The sequence below is a fragment of the Acanthaster planci genome, linkage group LG06 (genome assembly GCF_054643075.1).
Source record: "Acanthaster planci isolate LZ-2023a linkage group LG06, COTS_SCS, whole genome shotgun sequence".
NCBI classification, from domain to species: Eukaryota; Metazoa; Echinodermata; class Asteroidea; order Valvatida; family Acanthasteridae; genus Acanthaster; species Acanthaster planci.
Genome location: NC_141782.1, coordinates 16,698,649 through 16,718,595, shown reverse-complemented (window position 1 = coordinate 16,718,595; position 19,947 = coordinate 16,698,649). Strand labels below are relative to the sequence as shown.

At 40.7% G+C, this 19,947-nt stretch overlaps 1 protein-coding gene across 1 annotated transcript; it reads left to right on the top strand.

Annotated features, from left to right (window-relative positions):
• The first annotated feature begins 520 nt into the window (after nucleotides 1-520).
• On the top strand, nucleotides 521-13,642 carry LOC110982160 (putative cytochrome P450 49a1). Its single transcript, XM_087138045.1, has 9 exons — nucleotides 521-901; nucleotides 5,644-5,832; nucleotides 6,461-6,684; nucleotides 9,815-10,062; nucleotides 10,802-10,933; nucleotides 11,664-11,827; nucleotides 12,190-12,268; nucleotides 12,588-12,788; nucleotides 13,126-13,642. The coding sequence occupies exons 1-9, from the start codon at nucleotides 657-659 to the stop codon at nucleotides 13,237-13,239; spliced, it is 1,596 nt and encodes a 531-aa protein (XP_086994171.1). The 5' UTR covers nucleotides 521-656; the 3' UTR covers nucleotides 13,240-13,642.
• The last annotated feature ends 6,305 nt before the right edge of the window (nucleotides 13,643-19,947 follow it).

The window sequence follows — 19,947 nt, the reverse complement described above, 5'->3', positions numbered from 1 at the left end:
ATATTTTAATGTATTAATCCTCAGTCCGGCATTGCTTTCTAGTTTATACCCTTATATCCGTTTGCCTCCAGCTATGAAAATTTCAGTAAATCATCAGAGTGATGAAGAGCTAAAGACCATTCTTCAACCGGACACTGAGCATTTTCTCTAGAAAACTTATTTTCTATCAGTTTGAGGCCCATAAAAATTACCTTGAAATCGATCAAAAATTAACAGTACGAAATGAAAAATACCCCCCCACCTCTTCGGTAGGCCGCTCACACAAGACGTGTTAACATGGTCGAATCGACAACGGTTTTAGTGCCACTGCGACATTGAACGTGAACAGAGAAGTAACTATGAATATTCAGGTCCCTTCTCTTATTTTCATTGTTTTCATATTGTTTGGTAAAAAAATCCCTCCCCTTTTCTTAACAATTTAGTCGTCCATTCCATCAACAGAGGGCAGGCTCCACAAAGAAAATGTCGCGCACGCGCACAACCGTATTTTCGCTTTGGAAACGGCGGTGTCTTCTTCACGACGGATGGAATGATGTAGGTAATTGACGTAGCTGCATGACCTTCCCCGACGGTAGCATTTTGCCTCCATAAAACGGAGTGAACGTCACAATTAACACAACTAGAAGACAACAACGTAATCAGAATCAGCATCAAGCATGTATCGTTGCTGTCAGGCTTTACCTAAGGTTACCCGCAATGGTTTCTGCGGGCCAGCCGTCCACTGGTCTCGTTCCAAATCTGTCCTCCACGAGTTGACCGCATCCACGTCCGAGGCGCCAAAGACGGTTAGACCGTTCGAGGAGATCCCCGGTCCCAGACTCTGGCCAATCATTGGAAACCTACCTGACTATTTGACGAATGGCTTTACAACCGAAGACTACCACAGGATGTGGGAACGGAGGTAAAAACTCGCGGAATTTGCAATAAGTTATATCAGTTTATGGATACCCAAATGTCTTGCCATTAATTAATCTTTTAATAACATAAAAGCTCGGTTAGGAGTTAGCCTGGGAGCAAATTTTTTCAACCAACCTATTTTTAACCAACATCATTAATAACAGACCAAGAAACAATCAATACAGAAAACGAGCAAATACATTGAGCAGAGTGTTTCAAATTTGTGACCCGCTCTGTAAAAATGAGTCACACTTCTCCGGAGCAGCTTTTGATTTAACTTAAAATTAGATTGAGAAATTTGAGCTCTGTCTTTTGATGTGTCACTCAGTCTGGTGCATTGAAAACGGACGTGATGTAGATGTTAAAATGTTGAGGATTCCCATTGCTTAATCACTGTGCCAGATTCTTTCAAAGGCATTTAAGAGTGGGGTCACATTCATGCACTCATACAACCACGGTTGTTTCACAACCTAGCGTGGTTATTCCTTTGCTGTCTCCCTGTTAGAATACCTCAAAATGCTCCTATTCTCCCACTATGATAACTCCCGCTGGATCGTGATTTTGACCCTTCCATTTCTGATCATGATTTCCTGGACTAGTCCCCTTCATTTTGCCCCGGTTAAGCCTGACACCCAACGGCCTCTGGTCTTTGGTTCATCCTGAACTGCAACAAAAAATTCACATAGTCGACGGGAATCTGAGAGTTTCAGTTTAGTTTTCAAACATCAATCCAAAACAATTCCGCTAAATTTCTCCGACAAGTGAGGCTGGGATCAGAAAAGTAGAGGTGCAGCCAATACACTAACTTGAAGAATATTTTTGTTATCTTGTGGTGATGAGGATTGCGCGTTTAAGTGCAGCACTTGTAATAATAGGCCTAGATGGGTACTTTTGCTCCACTCAATATAATTTTGCAAAAATATATATATACATGTACATAAACAATACATGTATTGTTGTTTACTTGCTGCAACGAGAGAGGAGCACTAGAAACAAAGTTGCTTCTTGGCCAGGCCGTGAATTAAAAACAGACTGCACCTTTACTCCACATGTATTCATAACTATATGCAAAATGTAAAAAAACAGATGAAAAAGTTATTTTTAATGAATTTGAGGCCACACAATTATCTACAAACAAAATTGCCCGGTCATCAGTTTGACGAGGGCTAGGATAAGAAAGACAACACAACAATATGATCAACCTTACCGGACTGTATTACAGCTCTAATGGAAAACAGTGAAATCAAGCAGGGGTGTGAGTGGCCATTTGAAATTAAAACTGAAAACAGCTAGCAAAAATATGAAATGTAAAATGTTCCCATACTTTAATTTGTACAGATCCAGTGTACAAAAAAGTTGAAATCAGCTAAAAAGCTGAATTCTAACACTGTTCATGCTAAAAGAATCCATATAAAAGTGGTTTTTTTTTCGTGTTTATCATTTTAGTCTGTGGAAATCATGCTGTGAATTCATTCGGGTGCAAAGTGGCTCGAGTGAAGGAACAGCTGCAGTGTCTGACAAACTGACTATGTGCGTGTTGGGTCAAAAACCTGATCCCTACGAACTGTTTATCCTCTAACATTTTTCCAGGAAAAAAATCTAAGAAAAATGCTTGAAACTAAAGACTGCATTAAAAGTTCCCAAAAGAACCCACGACCTCCTGCTTACTCAATGAGCAGATGCTCCCTTAATGAGAAAACTGTCAAGCAATTAATGGTAGATTTTGACTGGTAACCTCAGTAACCTGCGGGGTTTTGTATCTATAGGCCTTTTCTAGTTTCTCTTTTAGTTAAATAGACTTCGTTCATCATGCTTTGTTTAATTTGCAAAAGTATGATTTATAGTAGGGAATACGTACAAAATTGTTTTTAAAATATACACAAAATGTAAACACAACTTCACAACAAAATTTGTTTCACGGCAGCCGTGATCCTTCCTATCGCTGCACATTAAACGCTCGTCCATGGCTCCTCTGATGTAGAATACGTTATCAATGTTGATTGCGTATAAACGTCTAAAAACACCACGAACTGTGGACACCCAACTGGAAAGGATCAGACTTGTCCACCAGTTGTTCACTGTCCATCGATGAATCAGAGCTACGACTTCATGGAAAGCCCTTTGCGAGTTAGATTTAAACAAAATCTGGTACACAGTGTTATCTTTTTCCACATAAACAAAACATTTTGAATTTCCTTGACTAAAGACACTGTTGTTACGCCTCGTGATTCGGGCAAGTTTTACAATCGGTTACCATCTCTGGAATGGACTGGTACCTTTGTGCCCGTCTTATCCACTAAAAACAGTTAGTGCAAGGCGTCTATTATGTAACTACATGTAAGCAAAATCTTGCCCCGAATGCGTATTTTTTTCCCAGGAGAGTTAGGGGCAGTTATCATATACGGGCGTGGTTAACTCCAAGGTCGATCAACTAAGTGAACACTTAGAAAGTTAAGTTCTTAGGTAACTGTTGGGATTTACTTTCCTATTATAAAAGCATCCACCAACCAACTAATTCCCAACCAAGAAAAAAATTACTACATAATAGACTCCAACCCTCGGCTTGTTGGTTCTAAGTATAACACTCCTCTAACAGAGCTACCAGGCAAGAGTTTTTTGGACACATACGTGGAATCAAAAATACGTTGACAAAATACCAGCATCGTGCATAATACATGTAAACTAAAGCCCATAATTCATATAAAGGCAATAGTGATGAAACAATACGAGGTCATGCATTTTAGACAAAGGCACAATAAAGTTGGCAAGTAAAACCAAGATCACGTTTAATGACGAAAAATGACCTTATGGAAAGGGTTCTGAGAACGTATGGTCATCCTAACCATCCGAACCAAGGACAAATGGTTTATCAAAAGGCCTACATGTATTATTGTTAGATTAACTGTTCCAAATATAGGCCTATGCACAAGAAAGAAATATAAGCGACGTTAAAAATTATGCGTGTGTAGTATGGATAGAAGGAAGAAATTTACAATTGGGATATTTTTTTAGATCTGTATAAGGCTTTAGATAATATAATTAACCACAATGTTGGAAGGACCACTGTGATGATGTAGCAAGTAAAGTTTCAAAAAATATTGGCATAATGAATCGCTTAAAGTTTTATTTACCAAGCAGTATTTTGCTTGCCGGCCCTGTATTGCTTTGTTCTTCCGTATTTGAACTATTCCATTATCACATGGGGTGGGGCTACATCTATTTGTAAAAAAATCCTTAAGTTGCAAAAAAGAGCTGTACGTGTCATTGTTAAGGCTGGTTATTGTGATCATGCTGCTCCATTGTTTGCGTAACTTAAAATCCTACGTTTTAATGATTTGTACAAAATTTATTGATGCAAATTCATGTATAAATATACAAATAATGCATTACCATCTTGTTTTAATGCATATTTTACCTTAGCATCAAATGTCCATTCCTGTAATACTCGAAGTAGGTCCAGACAGCATCTCTATGTTCAATTCAGTAGAACAGCCCTAAATAGAAATAGTCTAGTTAATCGTGGCATTTCAAGTTGGAACATATTGAATGACACTTTAAAATCATCGCCAACTCTGCTTACATTTGCCAAGAAACTAAAACTGACACTACTTAATACATATTTGCAAAATTTGTAATGCCACTTAATCATATATACAGTGTACCCATGAGTCATATATACAGTGTACCCATGAGATAGATGGATTCAGCCACGGTTAAGTCTTGTCTCGTTCCTGTATATCTAATGTTTGTATAGTCCTTGATCCTCTTGTTTTCCATCATTTTGACTCAAGTGATTCACTTGAGTTAACTTGAGTCAACTAGAGTCACCTGAGTCGGTGTAGTGTGTGAGTACAAATTTATGACTCAACTGGAGGAGACCCGTGGCTCGGCATTTATTTTCTGTGCATATGATCATTAAATGATGTAAACAAGAAGGTAACGGTTTAAGCCGAGCTTTTCTGCCTTCCCCTGAAAGGACCCATGTAATACAATTATTTTACTATAGCCCTCGCGTAGCGACCGGGGGTGCCCGCACAATTAATTCCAGTCGGCACGGCTTCGGTCGACCTCTGAATCCAAAAATTGGAACATAAAAGATATGCATTGGCCGTCGGCATTTCCCCTGAAGCATTACATGTATAGCGTACCACGTACAAGTTGGCAAATGGACTGTGCCCACCCCCACCCCCGCAAATGCCTCCGTTACCCTCCTGTCCTTGAAAATGGAACTTTGGGTTTCAATTGATCTTATATTCAATATTTGTTTTGCTATTTTACTCTGTTTTTGGACCCTTTTTAGTTTTTATGCTAATGCAAATTTACCTATCCTTTAGCAAAATGGTGACATCAACCTAGACACTAAGCTTCTACGTTGTACTGATTAGTGCATAGCCTAAATATAATGAATTTTATATTTTGATGTAGTAAAGTTGCATTTGTTTGGCGATTTCCGTATTTTTCGGAAGCGTGCCATCCGGCCAACTTTCATGCCAAATAAGCCAAATACATGTGCAGCTACCTCTGTCTCGCAAATGTTTTCAATGAGTAAATTTTGAGTTTAACTACTGAAAGACATCAGCCTATTTCCTTTAATTTTAAGAAAAATTCTTGACTCTGGCTAGTTGCAAGAATATTCCTTGATGTATTCATAAAGACGAAGAGACAAAATGGTCCATAAAGTTCACAAAAAACTGTAGCATGCACTTAAAATGAATATGTACGTTCATACTTCTGAAAAACAATTAGATACGAGGAGTACGGAAAGGAAAGCAAGATTGTAGCGGAGCGAGTGTTTCATCGTCAGTGGGTCAACGTCTATTCACCGGCCACTGCAAAGCAGGTGTTTGCCCAAGAGGGCAAGTATCCCGAGCGTCCTCGGATGGCAATCTATTTCTTGCGCAAGGAAAATCTCAGACACTTAGGATTTCCATTCGAGTAAGCATCATGAAAGACAGAAATTCGTTTACCTAATGAATGGTAATTTTTGTGCTGGCTTGTGGTGACCAGAGTAAGACGAAATGTTTACTCCAATGAAAGAAACCTCATCCCTTTATTGAATTGTAGAGGACACCTTTATCTTTGAGTTTTGGCACGAATAGAGAAAGATTGGTGTAATTACTCTCGGGGTCAGGAAAAGTGGTAATCGGCATAACAGACGACAACTCATGCAAATTTTTTAAAATCAAAATGGGTAGCCTACACAACAATTGTTACCGACCGACTGAAAAACGTTTGGACGGACAGACGTGACACTTACAAGGAAAGAAGTATCTGCAGCACTTATGGAGAGCAAATTTATCGGATTAAGCTGGAGAGCTGGAATGAATTTGTTTGTTAACGAGGTAGCGCGATATAGGGCATACGTGTGACACTAGGTCAGAGGAAATGTCATTTTGCCCTGTTTAATTGGTTATAATAAGTTATTTCTAAGATCAGTGATGGGCGATAGACCGAGTTTTCAAATGAATAATGTCGGGTGCTTGCAAATTGTTTGTCCGATCCCCACACATGTCTTGTCCTTCGTTCTGAACATGCAAATCAGCAAATTCTTCTATCTGGGCAGGGATGGTGAGCGTTGGAAACATGGACGGAGCATTTGGAACAACAAAGTACTCCAGCCACGGGCTGTGGAAGACTACATTCCCCGTATCAACGACGTCGTGGATGACTTCATTGAGCACATTCGTCATTTGGCAATGGCCGGACCGCGAGAAGTTGACGGACATCAGCTGAAACCCGGGGAGGTGCCAAATCTTCTGACAGAAATCATGAAATGTTCCTTAGAGAGTGAGTTTGGCTCAAATTTCAGCCCATGCAGCGGTATTAAGGCTACGACACTGAATATAGAACGGCTCATATAATGGGTACCACTGTAACAGATCCACCCGAACATAACACAACGTGTCAAACCGTAATAGAGAAAACGGCATTAAGACAACCGTTTTTCAAAAAACTTTACTTATACATAAGCCAATTCCGCTAGCAATCAAGAAATGATGCACGGCCTCCTTGACACACTGAGCCCCCTCCACCGACGGCTGCTTGATGACATCGGGGGACACTATTCCAGACGTTTAAAGTGACTGGTAGGAAGCCCCTTCCATAATCCAGCTGGGTCTGGGCTCTTCTAACACCAGGAGAGGGGATGCTGCAGAGAATATGGATGCAATGCTGCGGAGGAAGACGACGGTTGCTAGGAATGCCAGCACAGGCTTAATTGAAGAATTCTCAAAAGTACTGGGCATGAATTCAGGTGTATTTTGTAGATACATGTACGCTGATGACAAAGAGGTTGGCGGTTTTCTACAACTTCGCCATCTGGTACAGCACCGAAAATTTCCATGTACCTCTGTTGGATGTGATCAAGAATATAAAGGTATGAACCAGGTGCACTCACCGAGCAGAGTGGAGCACAGGCACTTCACTTTACTGTGTATGAATGATTTGAAGAGTAGTACATGCATGGTGCCCCGTCGACAAAGCCAATGATGGCCTTCTGAGAATGAATAACTCAGGTGTGCCGCTTTTAGCCATTAACTGGATAATTATGTTTCTTCTAGCTCAAATAGCAGCTAAAAGTTATGCACAAGAAGCTTGAGTACCGGTACATCAACCGCTTCAAGAATGTGAGGGAAAGACGGTTTTGGTGGGTTATCCAGGATATCACCATACTAAATCGTGTCTGGCAAGACTCGAAGATCACCTTCTACCACCATTTCGATATTCAACTGCGCCGAGAACTCGCCTCTGGGTACTGCTGAGCCATCCTTGAATAAGCTTATTATGCTAAGTGCCTCACTGTTCCCGATGGAATCAGAAATGTCATTGATGTAGACAAGAAAAGGGGGAGCTTCCTTGTTGGGAAACAGCATTAACAAAAGTTTCAGGCTTGAAGACCGACTATAAACGCCCTACTTACCAACCTACGATTTGGGCGTCTCCTGAGGTAAGATGACGTCCAGTCGACCAGTTTTCCATCAACGTCATTGGACCTTTAGTTGGGAGAGGAGGCCAGCATCATGCCACAACCGGTCAAAGTACCCTTGATATCCTTTACAACAGCACGTCCTTCTGACTCTGACTCAAGGTTGAGTGCCACCAGTGGGAAAGGTAAACAAGGGCATGAGAGGCAGAATGGCCAGGACGCCAGCCAAACTGACAAGTAAGGATTAGGTTATTCCTGAGGAGCTGCTCACTGAGTCTAATGTTCACCGTTGCTTTCATAATCTTGCTGAGAGCGCCTACAATAAAACTAGGGTGGTATTTGGCGTTTGCAAACGAGCAGAACATTAATTTTCTGTCTTCACTGTGCGGAAAAATACCACAGCAAAAATACCAAAACATTTACAGCAGCAATACAACCTTACAAAAGGGACTGTCAACGAGTGGGCTACCTTGAGTGGACCTACATCCAGATTATTGGCTTCAGCGGGGTGATGACAAGACAAGCCGTGGATGTTAGCGACCAGTACACACGTTCACAATTGAATTGCATTCCTCGACCAAAACGTGCTCTCGTGGTACATTCCTGAGAAGCTAGATAGTGGGTGGGAGGGCGCAGCGGGACCGGAAAAAGAGGCCCTTGACAGCTTCCACCAGTAACGCCCCAATCCTAGGTTCGAGATTGGAGTTTGAATCATAGTGGTCCTTCTCCTGGATGGACTATCCACCAAGGCTATTTCGAGCTCCATCTAGGTCACCCGGTTATGGTTGCAGGCCATATCTTCAAAAGAGAAATATCTTCCGAAAAGTCATCGATTAAGTGACTGAAAACTGACAAGGAAACTGAAAAGGCGGATGTGAAGCTTTAATTTGAAATGTGTCTTTAACACCTTGGAAGCTTGCATTTTTCCTGATTTTTTGAAGTTGGGGTATTTATCACTGTTGTCTATGGCAACTTATTCACTGATCTGGACCCTTATACTGCCAGGAAGACAGTTGCACCCTCTGTCATTTAGTCAACACGAGATTAGCACGAGAAGCCAGACAGCAGGATCTGACCAGAAGAGGCCACTGTTGGGATGCTGTACTATCGTATGGACATTTCAAATGGAAGAGTGAAGTTTCACCACGCCACCCAAGCACGTCCTAACTCTTTTCGTACGTCAAAAAGCTCTGAAATGTCGCTGTTAAAATTGTCTCGATCTACATTTAACTGAGCACGGGCTTCCCTCTCGCATAACTGTCTCAAGTACCACGCACAGCGAAGACCAGAAAATCTTTGGAGAAAATAAACATGTTCTCTACCTTGATATAGAATGACAAATGTTTTCATGGAATGACGAATACTTGAAAAATCAATAGTTTGGGATTTTTCGTTTTCTGTCCACTTCATTAAATCTGACTCAAAAAACAATTTAATAAATTTCAAAGTGTCGTTTAGTTTCTTAGTAATCATAAACAAACAGTTGACAAATGTTTAGTCTCCATACATCTATATCTTCGCAAATGGACAAAATTGTTCATTGTTAGCTGGGCCAAGCGACCATACTCCGTTCTACATGAATCAGGGTGTGAGCCTGTTCATGCGTGAACAGTATTGAAAAAGAGACGTGTGCATGCATGCAACATTTTTTCTCACATCCACGTGTGCGCGCATGTATGTTTTCATGATGTGGCAAAAAATCCTGTGCGAAGTGATGGGGAGAAAAAAAAGGCCTCTGCTTTAACGTTTTAAAGTGAAAAAAGGTTGATCAATGAATTATGGACTAACGAAGAACACATTACATAATATAAACATTTCCAAATTTGTTACTAAAAACTGGTCGAAATTGTATTTTGATATTAAGGATTTTTCTCAAACCTTATTATCTCTGAATGCTCTTTTTGCTGGGTAGGCAGGATTTTCATAACATATTTGAATGTTTTAAAACAGTCCGGTTGACTGACATGTTAGACCTGTATTACTCTCGTGCAGTGATGGGATCGATTGCACTGAGTAAGCGTCTCGGAGGAATCCGACCGGGTTTCGACCTTGGCTTGGACGCACACCGCTTCTTGGCGGAAAATAGGCTCTTCTGGCCCCATTCGGCGAAGCTGGACATGTCGGCATTTCAACTCTTCAGGTACTTTCCAAACAAGACGTACAAAGCCATGAAGAGACACTGGCTGAATATGTGCGCGATAACATCCAAACTCATGGAGGAATACGGTGACAGAATGAAGGTGAGGCGTTAATTTGTCCACAAAGGTAAAAAAATGGCGTCTACAAACAGACTATTATAAGTAACATCTTCCGTGAAATCAGACTTACTATTGCCAACTGGTTTAAATTAGCTCTTCTGACGAAACTTGCAAAAATAATGGATCCATTGTGTACTCAAAAAGATGACTGAAGCTTGAGGGTTGAATACCTGCAGTAAAAGCTTGTCATGTTGACAAGGTGAGCTTGTTTTGCCCGAGGGTGTGTGCAAAAAATCCACTTGTCATAGAAACACATTTTCACTGCTTTGAAGAGTTTTTGAAAAGCGCCCCGCTTGCTCAGATAGGATTCGAACCAATATCCTCACGTAAAAGTCTTACCACCGACCTAGTTGTGGTTTGGTCGTAGGTTCAAATCAAAACGGCAGTTCATGGGCATCGCAGTTAACAGCTAAATTATTCATGGAACGTTGTCAACATGTTGTCAGTACATGTATATGAAAAGAGAAAAGCAGACTTTTCTCTCCAGGAACAAAACCCAACACAAACTGTTTTCAATGTGATAATCTTGTCTTCTGACACCATAAGTCTACAAATATCTTGTCAAAATCACGTCAATATAACAAACAGAACTTCTTGTCCTAAGCTCTACTGACGAGCAGCTCTAATCACAGTGACCAGAACCCATGCAGAGAATGTGTTCAGTGCGTATACATGCAGGCCTACATAACTGCTATCGATAGTCTCTTCTTCCCGAAAAAAGGACACCATTGAGGGCGGGGACCTAACAGACAGCACGGCTCCTGATGTTTACTCATACTTCCTTGCAAAGAACCTTCCAGCCGAGGCAGTTCTGGTTTACACTCAAGATCTTCTCCAAGTCAGTTTGGACACTGTAAGTGGACCGGGCCAAGACATTGGTCATAAGTGTGTGATGAGGGCCGCACTTTCTGCCAAGTGCATGCTCTTAGTGCTGACAACTCTAAGCCCTAAGCTGAAAAACATCTCTGAGTAGGGCTTCAATGGTCCTCATACTAAATCGTGCTCTTTATGAACATGTGAAGGGTATATCCAAAAGGCCTCTTTGTTCATGATGTTCGGTATTATCAAAAATCTGGGTTATTCCACGTCAGCGTAAGGTCTTCAGCTGGGGTGCTTGAGTATGTTTATGGATTCCATCACGAACGCAAAAGGAAGGAATTACGCCACAGAACAGCAGGTCCTCAACTGAGAAGCTGCCTTCAGTTGCAAACGGTAAAGATGTTACAATTAAAATGGTTGCTAAAGGTTGAACAAAAGATACAGTCGAGGGGCGGATCCAGGAATTGTGACAGGGGGCGGGTCAGACCAGAGATTTTTTAATATCTCATTTTTCCGGACAAGCGGAAAGATGGTGAAACGTTACACATGGCATAACTGTTTACAATGGTATTGGTGCACTTTATTCTTTTATCATTCCCCCTCCCTTTTTTCTTTTTAATCTTTTTTGGCTCAGAACTGGGGGGGGGTGTCGACCCCAACCCCCTGGATCCTCACCTGAGAAAGTAGAAATTCTTTTATACCCAAGAACGACCAAATCTCCGTCGCCATGCTGCACCCAACCACGATTTTCTTTGTCTACACAGACGTCAAATTCTGTGAACATGCTACTTTACTGCATTGCGAACAACCCTCACGTCCAGGAGAAACTGTACAGTGAGATTAATGAGGTTCTTCAGGGAGGCCGAGTAACAGTTGACAAGTTGAAGGATCTGAGGTACCTGAAATGCTGCGTCAAGGAATCAAGCAGGTTCGTGATGAAGATGCCCCCCCCCGGTAGTGAAACATGCCACCGCAAGGACAACGGACATCAACAATGAAGACGAAACATAAAACAAACCAACATCTCAAATTACAGGGAGCTCTTTATAACGCCAACTGGACACTACGCAATGAAAAGTTTTCGTTCAAGTCCCTGATTTGATTATGAGTTTGATTCGACTTTTTCAGGTGTTTCTGTGTGGAAGTACACAAAACACGAGAACCAAACAACTTAACGTGACAATTATGTGTGCTGACAAGTTTGCAATGGGGAACCAAATGGGCTTTCAACGAAAGAAACTCTTCCGACTTAAGTTCTTTAAGTTCTCCTTTATTTTTCTTCTGTGTTAGAATGTTCATGACAGTCCCAGGAACATCACGCATTCTCGACCACGACATCGTGATAAATGGCTACAATGTTCCGAAAGGAGTAAGTTAACGAATGATAGTAACATTCCCACCATATTTGCACTATACAGATATCAAACGCAACAGTAGAGACCCCTGCCTGCTCACTTTCCTCCTATTTTAAGTAGGCCTAACTGGACAAATTTTGATGCTAACATGTCATTTTCTAATGACTTGTTTTGCCACAAACAAATCAATAAACCAGCCTAACCTTATAGGCAGTTATTCAGTTTATTCAACTTTGTACCGAAACTCAGAATGTACCGGAATGTACAAAAACATCTGCCAACCCGATTTTTACCACATAGTGTGCGTTTTGTTTTTGAAATCTCATGGAACAGACTTACATTAACATGTGCTTCCAAGTCATGTGTCGGGACCCGGAGATTTTCGAGGAACCCAACGAATACAGACCGGAGCGCTGGCTTGATGTTCGTAAGGCCCCAGACATGGCATTTTCACATCTCCCCTTTGGATTCGGCCCCCGCAGCTGTGTGGGAAGAAGGCTGGTCGACCAGGAAATGTACATTTTGCTGGCAAATGTGAGCAAAACACCGTCCTGGTTATTACACCAATGCCGATTTCACTACTTTTGTTGAATCATTATGAAGAAACTTCAAAACATTACTTTACTTTCACTGTACCAGTGTTAAAGCCGAATGTCAAAAATCTAAATAAATAAACAGTCGATTTACGAGAGATGGAAGCCGCTGGTTTCTAGATTAAGTTTATGTGCCAATCAAAAATGGTCTACAGTTTTAAAAACAAAGTCGATGATAAACAGCCACTGAAATTTAAAATGAATGAAATATAGAATATAAATGTTTTGCAACTTGAACATTTTAATTAAGATTTCAGAAAAACACTCTTTTTTTACAGTTGGTGTCAAAGTTTCGTATCGAGAATCTGTGCGACAGTGACCCTGACCTAAAATGGTTTGGGATCAACGTAACTTCATCCGAGCCCGTGAGACTCGCCTTTCATGAGCGCTGAGGGCGTCATAGTCCACCACAACAACGTAATCAATGTAATCTGAATATCGCCATAAAACAATGTCATACCCTTACACTGATGTATGTATTCACACAGTTTTCTTTGCGTGGGCCAAAAACACAAGTTTGCTCGGCTGCTCACCAGTGCAGACGTCTTACAGCAAACTGAGAATGTAAACAGTGTATTGAACATTTACTATACCTCATAAATATTTATGAGCAAATTGGAGCAAGTCATTGGCCGATTTCGCCGCGCGTCCGGAAAGCAGAACGCCCAAGTGACGTCACCCCGGTGAGAATTCAGCTCACTGCCGTGCAGTAGTTTTTCTGGTATATAGCACCAAAGATTGCCACTGGAAACCGCCTCGTAGACAGGTAGTCAGTCACATGTAATCTTAACGGAACCAGGCAGTTTGGAGTTCTTGCCTGACACGCAGAACTCTAAAGCTTAGACACAAATTGTATGTTGGCCTTAGACTTGTCATTTTAACAATTTGCTTGTGAATAAGTTTATAAGGAGTAGTAAATGAAATACAGCATGGTTTTATTTCTGGAAAATAGTGGGAAGTACTGGTTCAGAGGTGTAGGAAAGCTTGACTAACTGCCTCTGCTTCACGTTGGGAGGTAACTCTCCCCTCGAACTATGCAGTATTTGTATAATACGTCAGTGTAAGGCCAAAACCAAGTAAGTATAAAATTAACATCCCTGACGCAAAGCCAATACGAGCGTTTCACAATAGCGCGCCTCCAAGAGTCTGCAACACGTTGGCCAATCACAGTGCACGAAACCTGTCGACACAATGCGCGTGTGGAATAGGTTGACGGGTGTCGCGCACTGTGATTGGACGACGCGTTGCAAACTCGCGGAGTCGTGCTATTGTGTATCGCCCGTATTAATATTACAGCTGTAAAAGAACACAGTGTACACCAAAAATGAACACTGAATTTTTGATTGACTTTTTCTTGCACTTCAGTCGACATTCAATTATTATCGACAAACTATAAGCACATTTTCATAATACAGATGTTATGAATGTGTCCGAGTGCAGTTAAAAGAATTATTCTTGAAGGGACAGATTGAGTTTTTCTATGCTACATGGCGAAACCAAAAGGAATTATTCTTTCCACTGTGCGAATGTGAAACATTCAATATGTGTTCTCTACCACACCTGAATAAATCCCCTTTGTGTAAAAATTGCCATCTCAGTTTCTCAGTCCGGTGTCAAGTCGCGTCAGGAGGTTAGAACTGACTGACGTTTCTGTTTGTGCCTCGGAGCTGCCGTAATTGCATTTCATTTGCTTCGATTCTTGTTTTGTCTTGTCCAGGGAAATGGTAAAAACACATTGCTTCACCATTTCATTTATGTTGGCATCATTTACTCTTTATGAGCAAAGCTTAAATTTAAATACTGTGCTTTGTCTAGCTTATCAATGTATAACATATAATTAAAAATGCACGCGTTACTGCTGCTTTAGACATGTGAAACGATCACCGTTTCACATGCAGAATTACATAATACATAATATGTACCTGCATACCCCCCCCCCCGTCATCTGACTGGTGGACCGTTGATCACACGTCATTGAATTACTCGTTCCACCCAACGGTATCCGTTGAGTGCAACTTCATTTGACTGGTTACCATCTCATTTCGTATTGTTTATACTCAGTCAGAAAGGAAAAAAACATTAAGGACGGGAACAGTCTAACACTGCACGATACTCACAGTGGGTTGCGCATCTGACACGAATCTGTTTCGCAAGCGGGAACTATCTGTTCTAACAGATGAGGATTTGGTTAAAACAAATAATGAATGTTTCATGAATAATAATTTCATGCGGTGACAGTGGTCTCCTCAAAATATTAGTCCTTTAATTACACTATTCACTATTTGAATGCAATTCATTTGATGACATATGATCGACAACCTACCAATCAGATGACGGGGATTAAATCGGTTTAAGAGCCTGAAAAGGATCAGTTCGGCTGTGCATGAATTTACTCATCGAGAAAACCAACTTGAAATGTGCTCTGTCCCACATTGTGTTTCAAAAATAATGTAACTTTTTTTATAGAATTTAGTAGAGCAGTTACAAAAATTTCGCTAAATTTACCGTATTATGTATCAAGTGAAAATTTTGAAGAAATTGGACTGTCCCAAGGAAATTTGGTTCAAATCTTGAGGGGCACTTGATGGATTTTCGAGAGTTCAGTTTTGTTTTGGATTGGGTTTCTCGGAGGTTACAAATTTCATATCGTTATCCTTGAGGTGTTGGGGAAACATAAATAAACCGTTTCTCACGGAACAATGGGCGTTATGTTCTTTAACCCCAACGGTCATCCATCCTTCGCCTGTTGGAGGATTGAGGACTGTTAGGGTTAACAGTATGTGGACTTGTGTGCGATCTTCATATTTATTGAAAAGTAACAGACATTCAAATACCTCGGCCACCATTTACTTTAAGCCCTGTGACAGTATCGTTCTTTCAGTAATTAACCCACTTCCAGCCGAAACAGTAATTGGTGGACACGTGACGCATTTAAAATCAACTTAAAACTTCGAACTTCGTGTAGATTTTGTAACTCGTTTGATAGAGGCAATTGAATACAATTCATGGTATTAATTCAACAGGCACTAATCCTAGCTATGTTCCACCCTGTTTTGAAATGAAAGGCGTGATTTGAATACAAGGGATAAATAAACAACAGAGAAAGTAATTTTTAGGCATTATTAAATTTACCTCTGTGTTTTTACATGTGAACACACCGCATTTTACTCTTGATGGTTATAACACATGACATGAACATTATAACCAGCTAGCACTGCAAATCGCAGCAAACATTATATCTCGCAAAGAACTTTGCTTTCATTTTTGCCACTCGAGTCTTACTAACTTTCACTCGAGTCGGGTGTTTTGATGAGAGACTCGAGTCAATTCATTTACCCGTCGGGCCTCAGTCGAGTCACCAAAAGTTGTGTCATTACAACTCTACAGTGAGATCACGTGGGAGACACAACGCTTGCTGAACTCACTTTGAAGCCACATTTGAAGAAACAATTATATAATGTACCTGGTACGTGGGATGAGTGACAGGTACATATTGTATGCCAGGCAACTTTCATAAATTTCTCAATACTGAGAAACATACTTTTAAAGAAACCTGTGCTACCTTTGATGTGTAACGTATTTGCAACTCCTAAACTTACTTAAAAGTTGCAACTCCTAAACTTACTTAAAAGTTGCAACTCCTAAACTTACTCATTTCACAATTATTTAAGATACCAATTCATTTATTTTTTGGTGAATCTTGCTTACCTGGTACTGTAGGTGAACTAATTATATGGTCCTATTTTGTAGAACGTTTAAGCTACTAATGTTTTGAATAAACTCGTCTTACATGGAATTACTTTCATATTTTTCATGAAACATGCACGGCCAAATTAAACCAAAAATAAAAAAACAGGAACATTTCTGTGCATTTGCATCCTTTGCATGAAACCTAGGTCAGAACAGAAGTGGCAAGAATGCTTGTTCGACACTCATGTTTAATAATGTGGCTTCTACCGTGTTTACATTAGGTTAACATGCCCTGCAAAAAAACTCACCGCACTGAAACATAAGGTACCTAGCTTGAAGTACATGTAAGTAGCACTATCCTTGTCAAGCTTTTTTTGTAAAATGTATATTTTTTTCCAGCCATTACACTTCAGACAGGGAATTAGTAGTGAATAGAGTTAACACTTAAAGATCAACTGTCCCACATGGAAAGCTGACAAAGGTAGATCTGGCCAGCTGGAGGGTGACCAGCTCTCTTCAGTGAGCTGAAAGTAGACAAATCACCCGATACTGACAGGGTCCACCCTCATGTTTTGAAAGAATGCGTGCATATGCATGCATAACGGCCATGGAGAAAGATCTAGGGGTTACATCACAGATAACAGCAAACCACCTATGGCGTGTTCAAAAGCTGCCTCTGAAGCAATGACCAGTCTGAGGATAATCAACTTAAAGTGAGCATTTATTTCACATGGATAAGGAAAACATTTCATTCTCTACAAGGTATACAATTGTGCAAGCATGGAATCCATATCAAGCTGATAAGACTTGAAGCTATGCATGGTGGAAGTACTAAATTAGGTAAGGCTTGCGGTTGCACCATGTAAAAGGAGGAATCTCTTCTATGATCGTGTGGTTCTGAGAAGAACCGCGGATGGGGAACACTCGACGTTCCGAAATAGTATGCTCTGTTCGTCTTCTGGGGGGTGACCAAGGAGGGTCTTCAGGAGCATATCAAGCAGCTTAAAAAGATACAACACAGGCCTAGACCTCAGATATAACTCTAATGAGGAGGTCAGGAGAAGGAAAACTTGATTGGGGTCTGAACGACATCAAGTAGGAAGACCTTTTTTTCATGTTTCACAACACTGGAACCAGAGGCCACAAATTCAAGCTTTTTAAGGTGAGGCTCAATAAGGAATTGGATAAGAGAGTACTTCTAGAAAGTTGTGAACATGTGGAATTGGCTTCCAGAAGAAGTTGTGAACACAAAGATAACCAACCAGCTTAAAGGAAATATTGACAAGTATTGGACGCTGGATACTGGGGCAGGGAAAGGCTTGAAACTCTGAAATCCACTAGTCCACCGTGAGTATATGTGTTATAGCTCTACATTGGAATTTGTAGTGATGCACAAAATACATGTTGTCAAGTTGACGTTCGTTTGTAACATAAAATAGATATGACTCCCCCTTACTCCAAATCCCCAAGGCTTTAGACTTGGTCCAATGCTGTAATTTTTAAATTCTCTTGAATAAAATCCTAGACAATGAGGCAGTTGCTTGGAGTTATCATTTTGGGTATGATCTTAGTTAGTTTAGGTACACGAATACTGTAATCTGACAGCTGTTATGCAAGTGCACCCTCGATTAAGAGCATTTTGTCACTGTAGTGTCCCTTGTACACACAATGCACTGTGTATACACTGCAGCGTTCAAAACATAAAGTAATGTTCTTCAAAATACCGACAGTTGGGCAGGTGATGTCTGTTGGGGGTCTAATCAGGGAGAATTTAAGCAGTATGCTGGGTATGAATATGCTCATTTTGTTAAACAGGCAACTCAAAATAGCTGGTACTGGTGTGCATACATGTAGTCTAGGTCTGTACCACGTCAACACTAAAAGATAATATCTTTGCAGAATATGCAAAGGCTGCTAAAGCCTACACAGAATATTGTACATATATTAAATCACCATTGAGGAAAGAAAAATTACCCAGCTGACTCTGGGGTGAATTTTTAGTCACTTTTTATAACCCTTAATGGAACCTACATGTATTATAACTTTTGATTTACTTGGTGGAAAGTAAAAACTCAAACACTACACAATGGAATGTATCTTTGATTACACGGAAACCCCAAATTACCACCCCCAAAAAAATCCTAAAAGGGCAATAATAAAAAGAAAAAGCCCAAGTGTGAAAAAGTGGCTTCACTTTTCAATTTAAGGGAACAAAATGATACAGGTGAATGAACATGTAGCCCCCCTACCTATTAGTAAAGAAAGGATCCCTCTCCCTTCTGAAAAATGGTTCAGCCGACACAGAAGTGACATTACCACAGACGACCAGTAGACAAATTGTAAGTGTACATAAAGTACATGTACAAGATGTGTTGAAAGATCAGATCACTGTGTTGAAGGTGCACATTCATGAGTATAATTATGAAACTTGGGTCAGAAGAAGACAGTCCAAACACCACATTGTTCCCAAGTTTAGAAAAAAAAAGATTTTGATGGGACAGGAATATTTTTAGCCTTTAGAATTTCAGATGCAACTACATGTACTTCATCCAACAAAGCTGTCTTAAAAAGTATAAATTTACAAACCCTCTCAAAACTAGTGAGAGAGTACACTGGAACATGTGTGCCATGCGACAGTTGCCAAACTGACCTGCAGGGCGGGGGGGTGTAAGGGGATATTGGTTTGGTATTTTGCCACTTAATTTTACACGTGCATGCACAGAACTAGCCCAGGTTGGACACCAGTCTTCATTACATTCCTCCATAACGGTCAGGGAGTCCACCTGGACCACTACATAACCTACTTTTGTATTGTACATGTACATACCCGTTCACAGCAAGTCACAGGCACGCACTGCGCAAGGCTCCCTGGTCGATGATGTATACATGTACCATGAATAATGCAAGCAACAGGAGGCATGACATGCTTGGCTCCTCAAGTAGACCCAAGTTCATTTCACAATACGTTTGAAAGCCGCCTCACGGATCACATAACATCACGATTTCCTTGTTATACTTGTTGCAAAACCTGCAGACGGTTAACTCCACATGCCGCCAAAACGAGTGAGCGAAAAACACGTCAAGCACGTGTTGTGTCAAAATTGTATCGTCTACACAGCGCCCTCTGCTGGTGCTCAAAGCGCCCTCTATTAGAAGTACGCCGCCCTTGCCGTAAATCTGCCAAAGTTAGTTTTTGCTTGGGTAGAACATTAGACATTGTACACAAACGACCGTCTCTAGTATAACACGGATTTGTGTGTGTGTGTATGTTTACTTATAATACTGAGAAATGGTATCCAAAGAATAACTCTAAGTTGGAATTTGGAATGGTGTACATGTACGCGTACAGATGTAAGTTCTACTTCCCTGATAAAAGTACATGGACAAAATCATGACAAAAACAATACAAG

Coding starts and splice junctions, on each gene's coding strand:
- LOC110982160 (XM_087138045.1), top strand. CDS start 657: ATGTATCGTTGCTGTCAGGCTTTACCTAAGGTTACCCGCAATGGTTTC. Junction 10,934..11,663: donor TCCAAGTCAGTTTGGACACT/GTAAGTGGACCG, acceptor TTGTCTACACAG/ACGTCAAATTCTGTGAACAT. Junction 11,828..12,189: donor TGCGTCAAGGAATCAAGCAG/GTTCGTGATGAA, acceptor CTTCTGTGTTAG/AATGTTCATGACAGTCCCAG.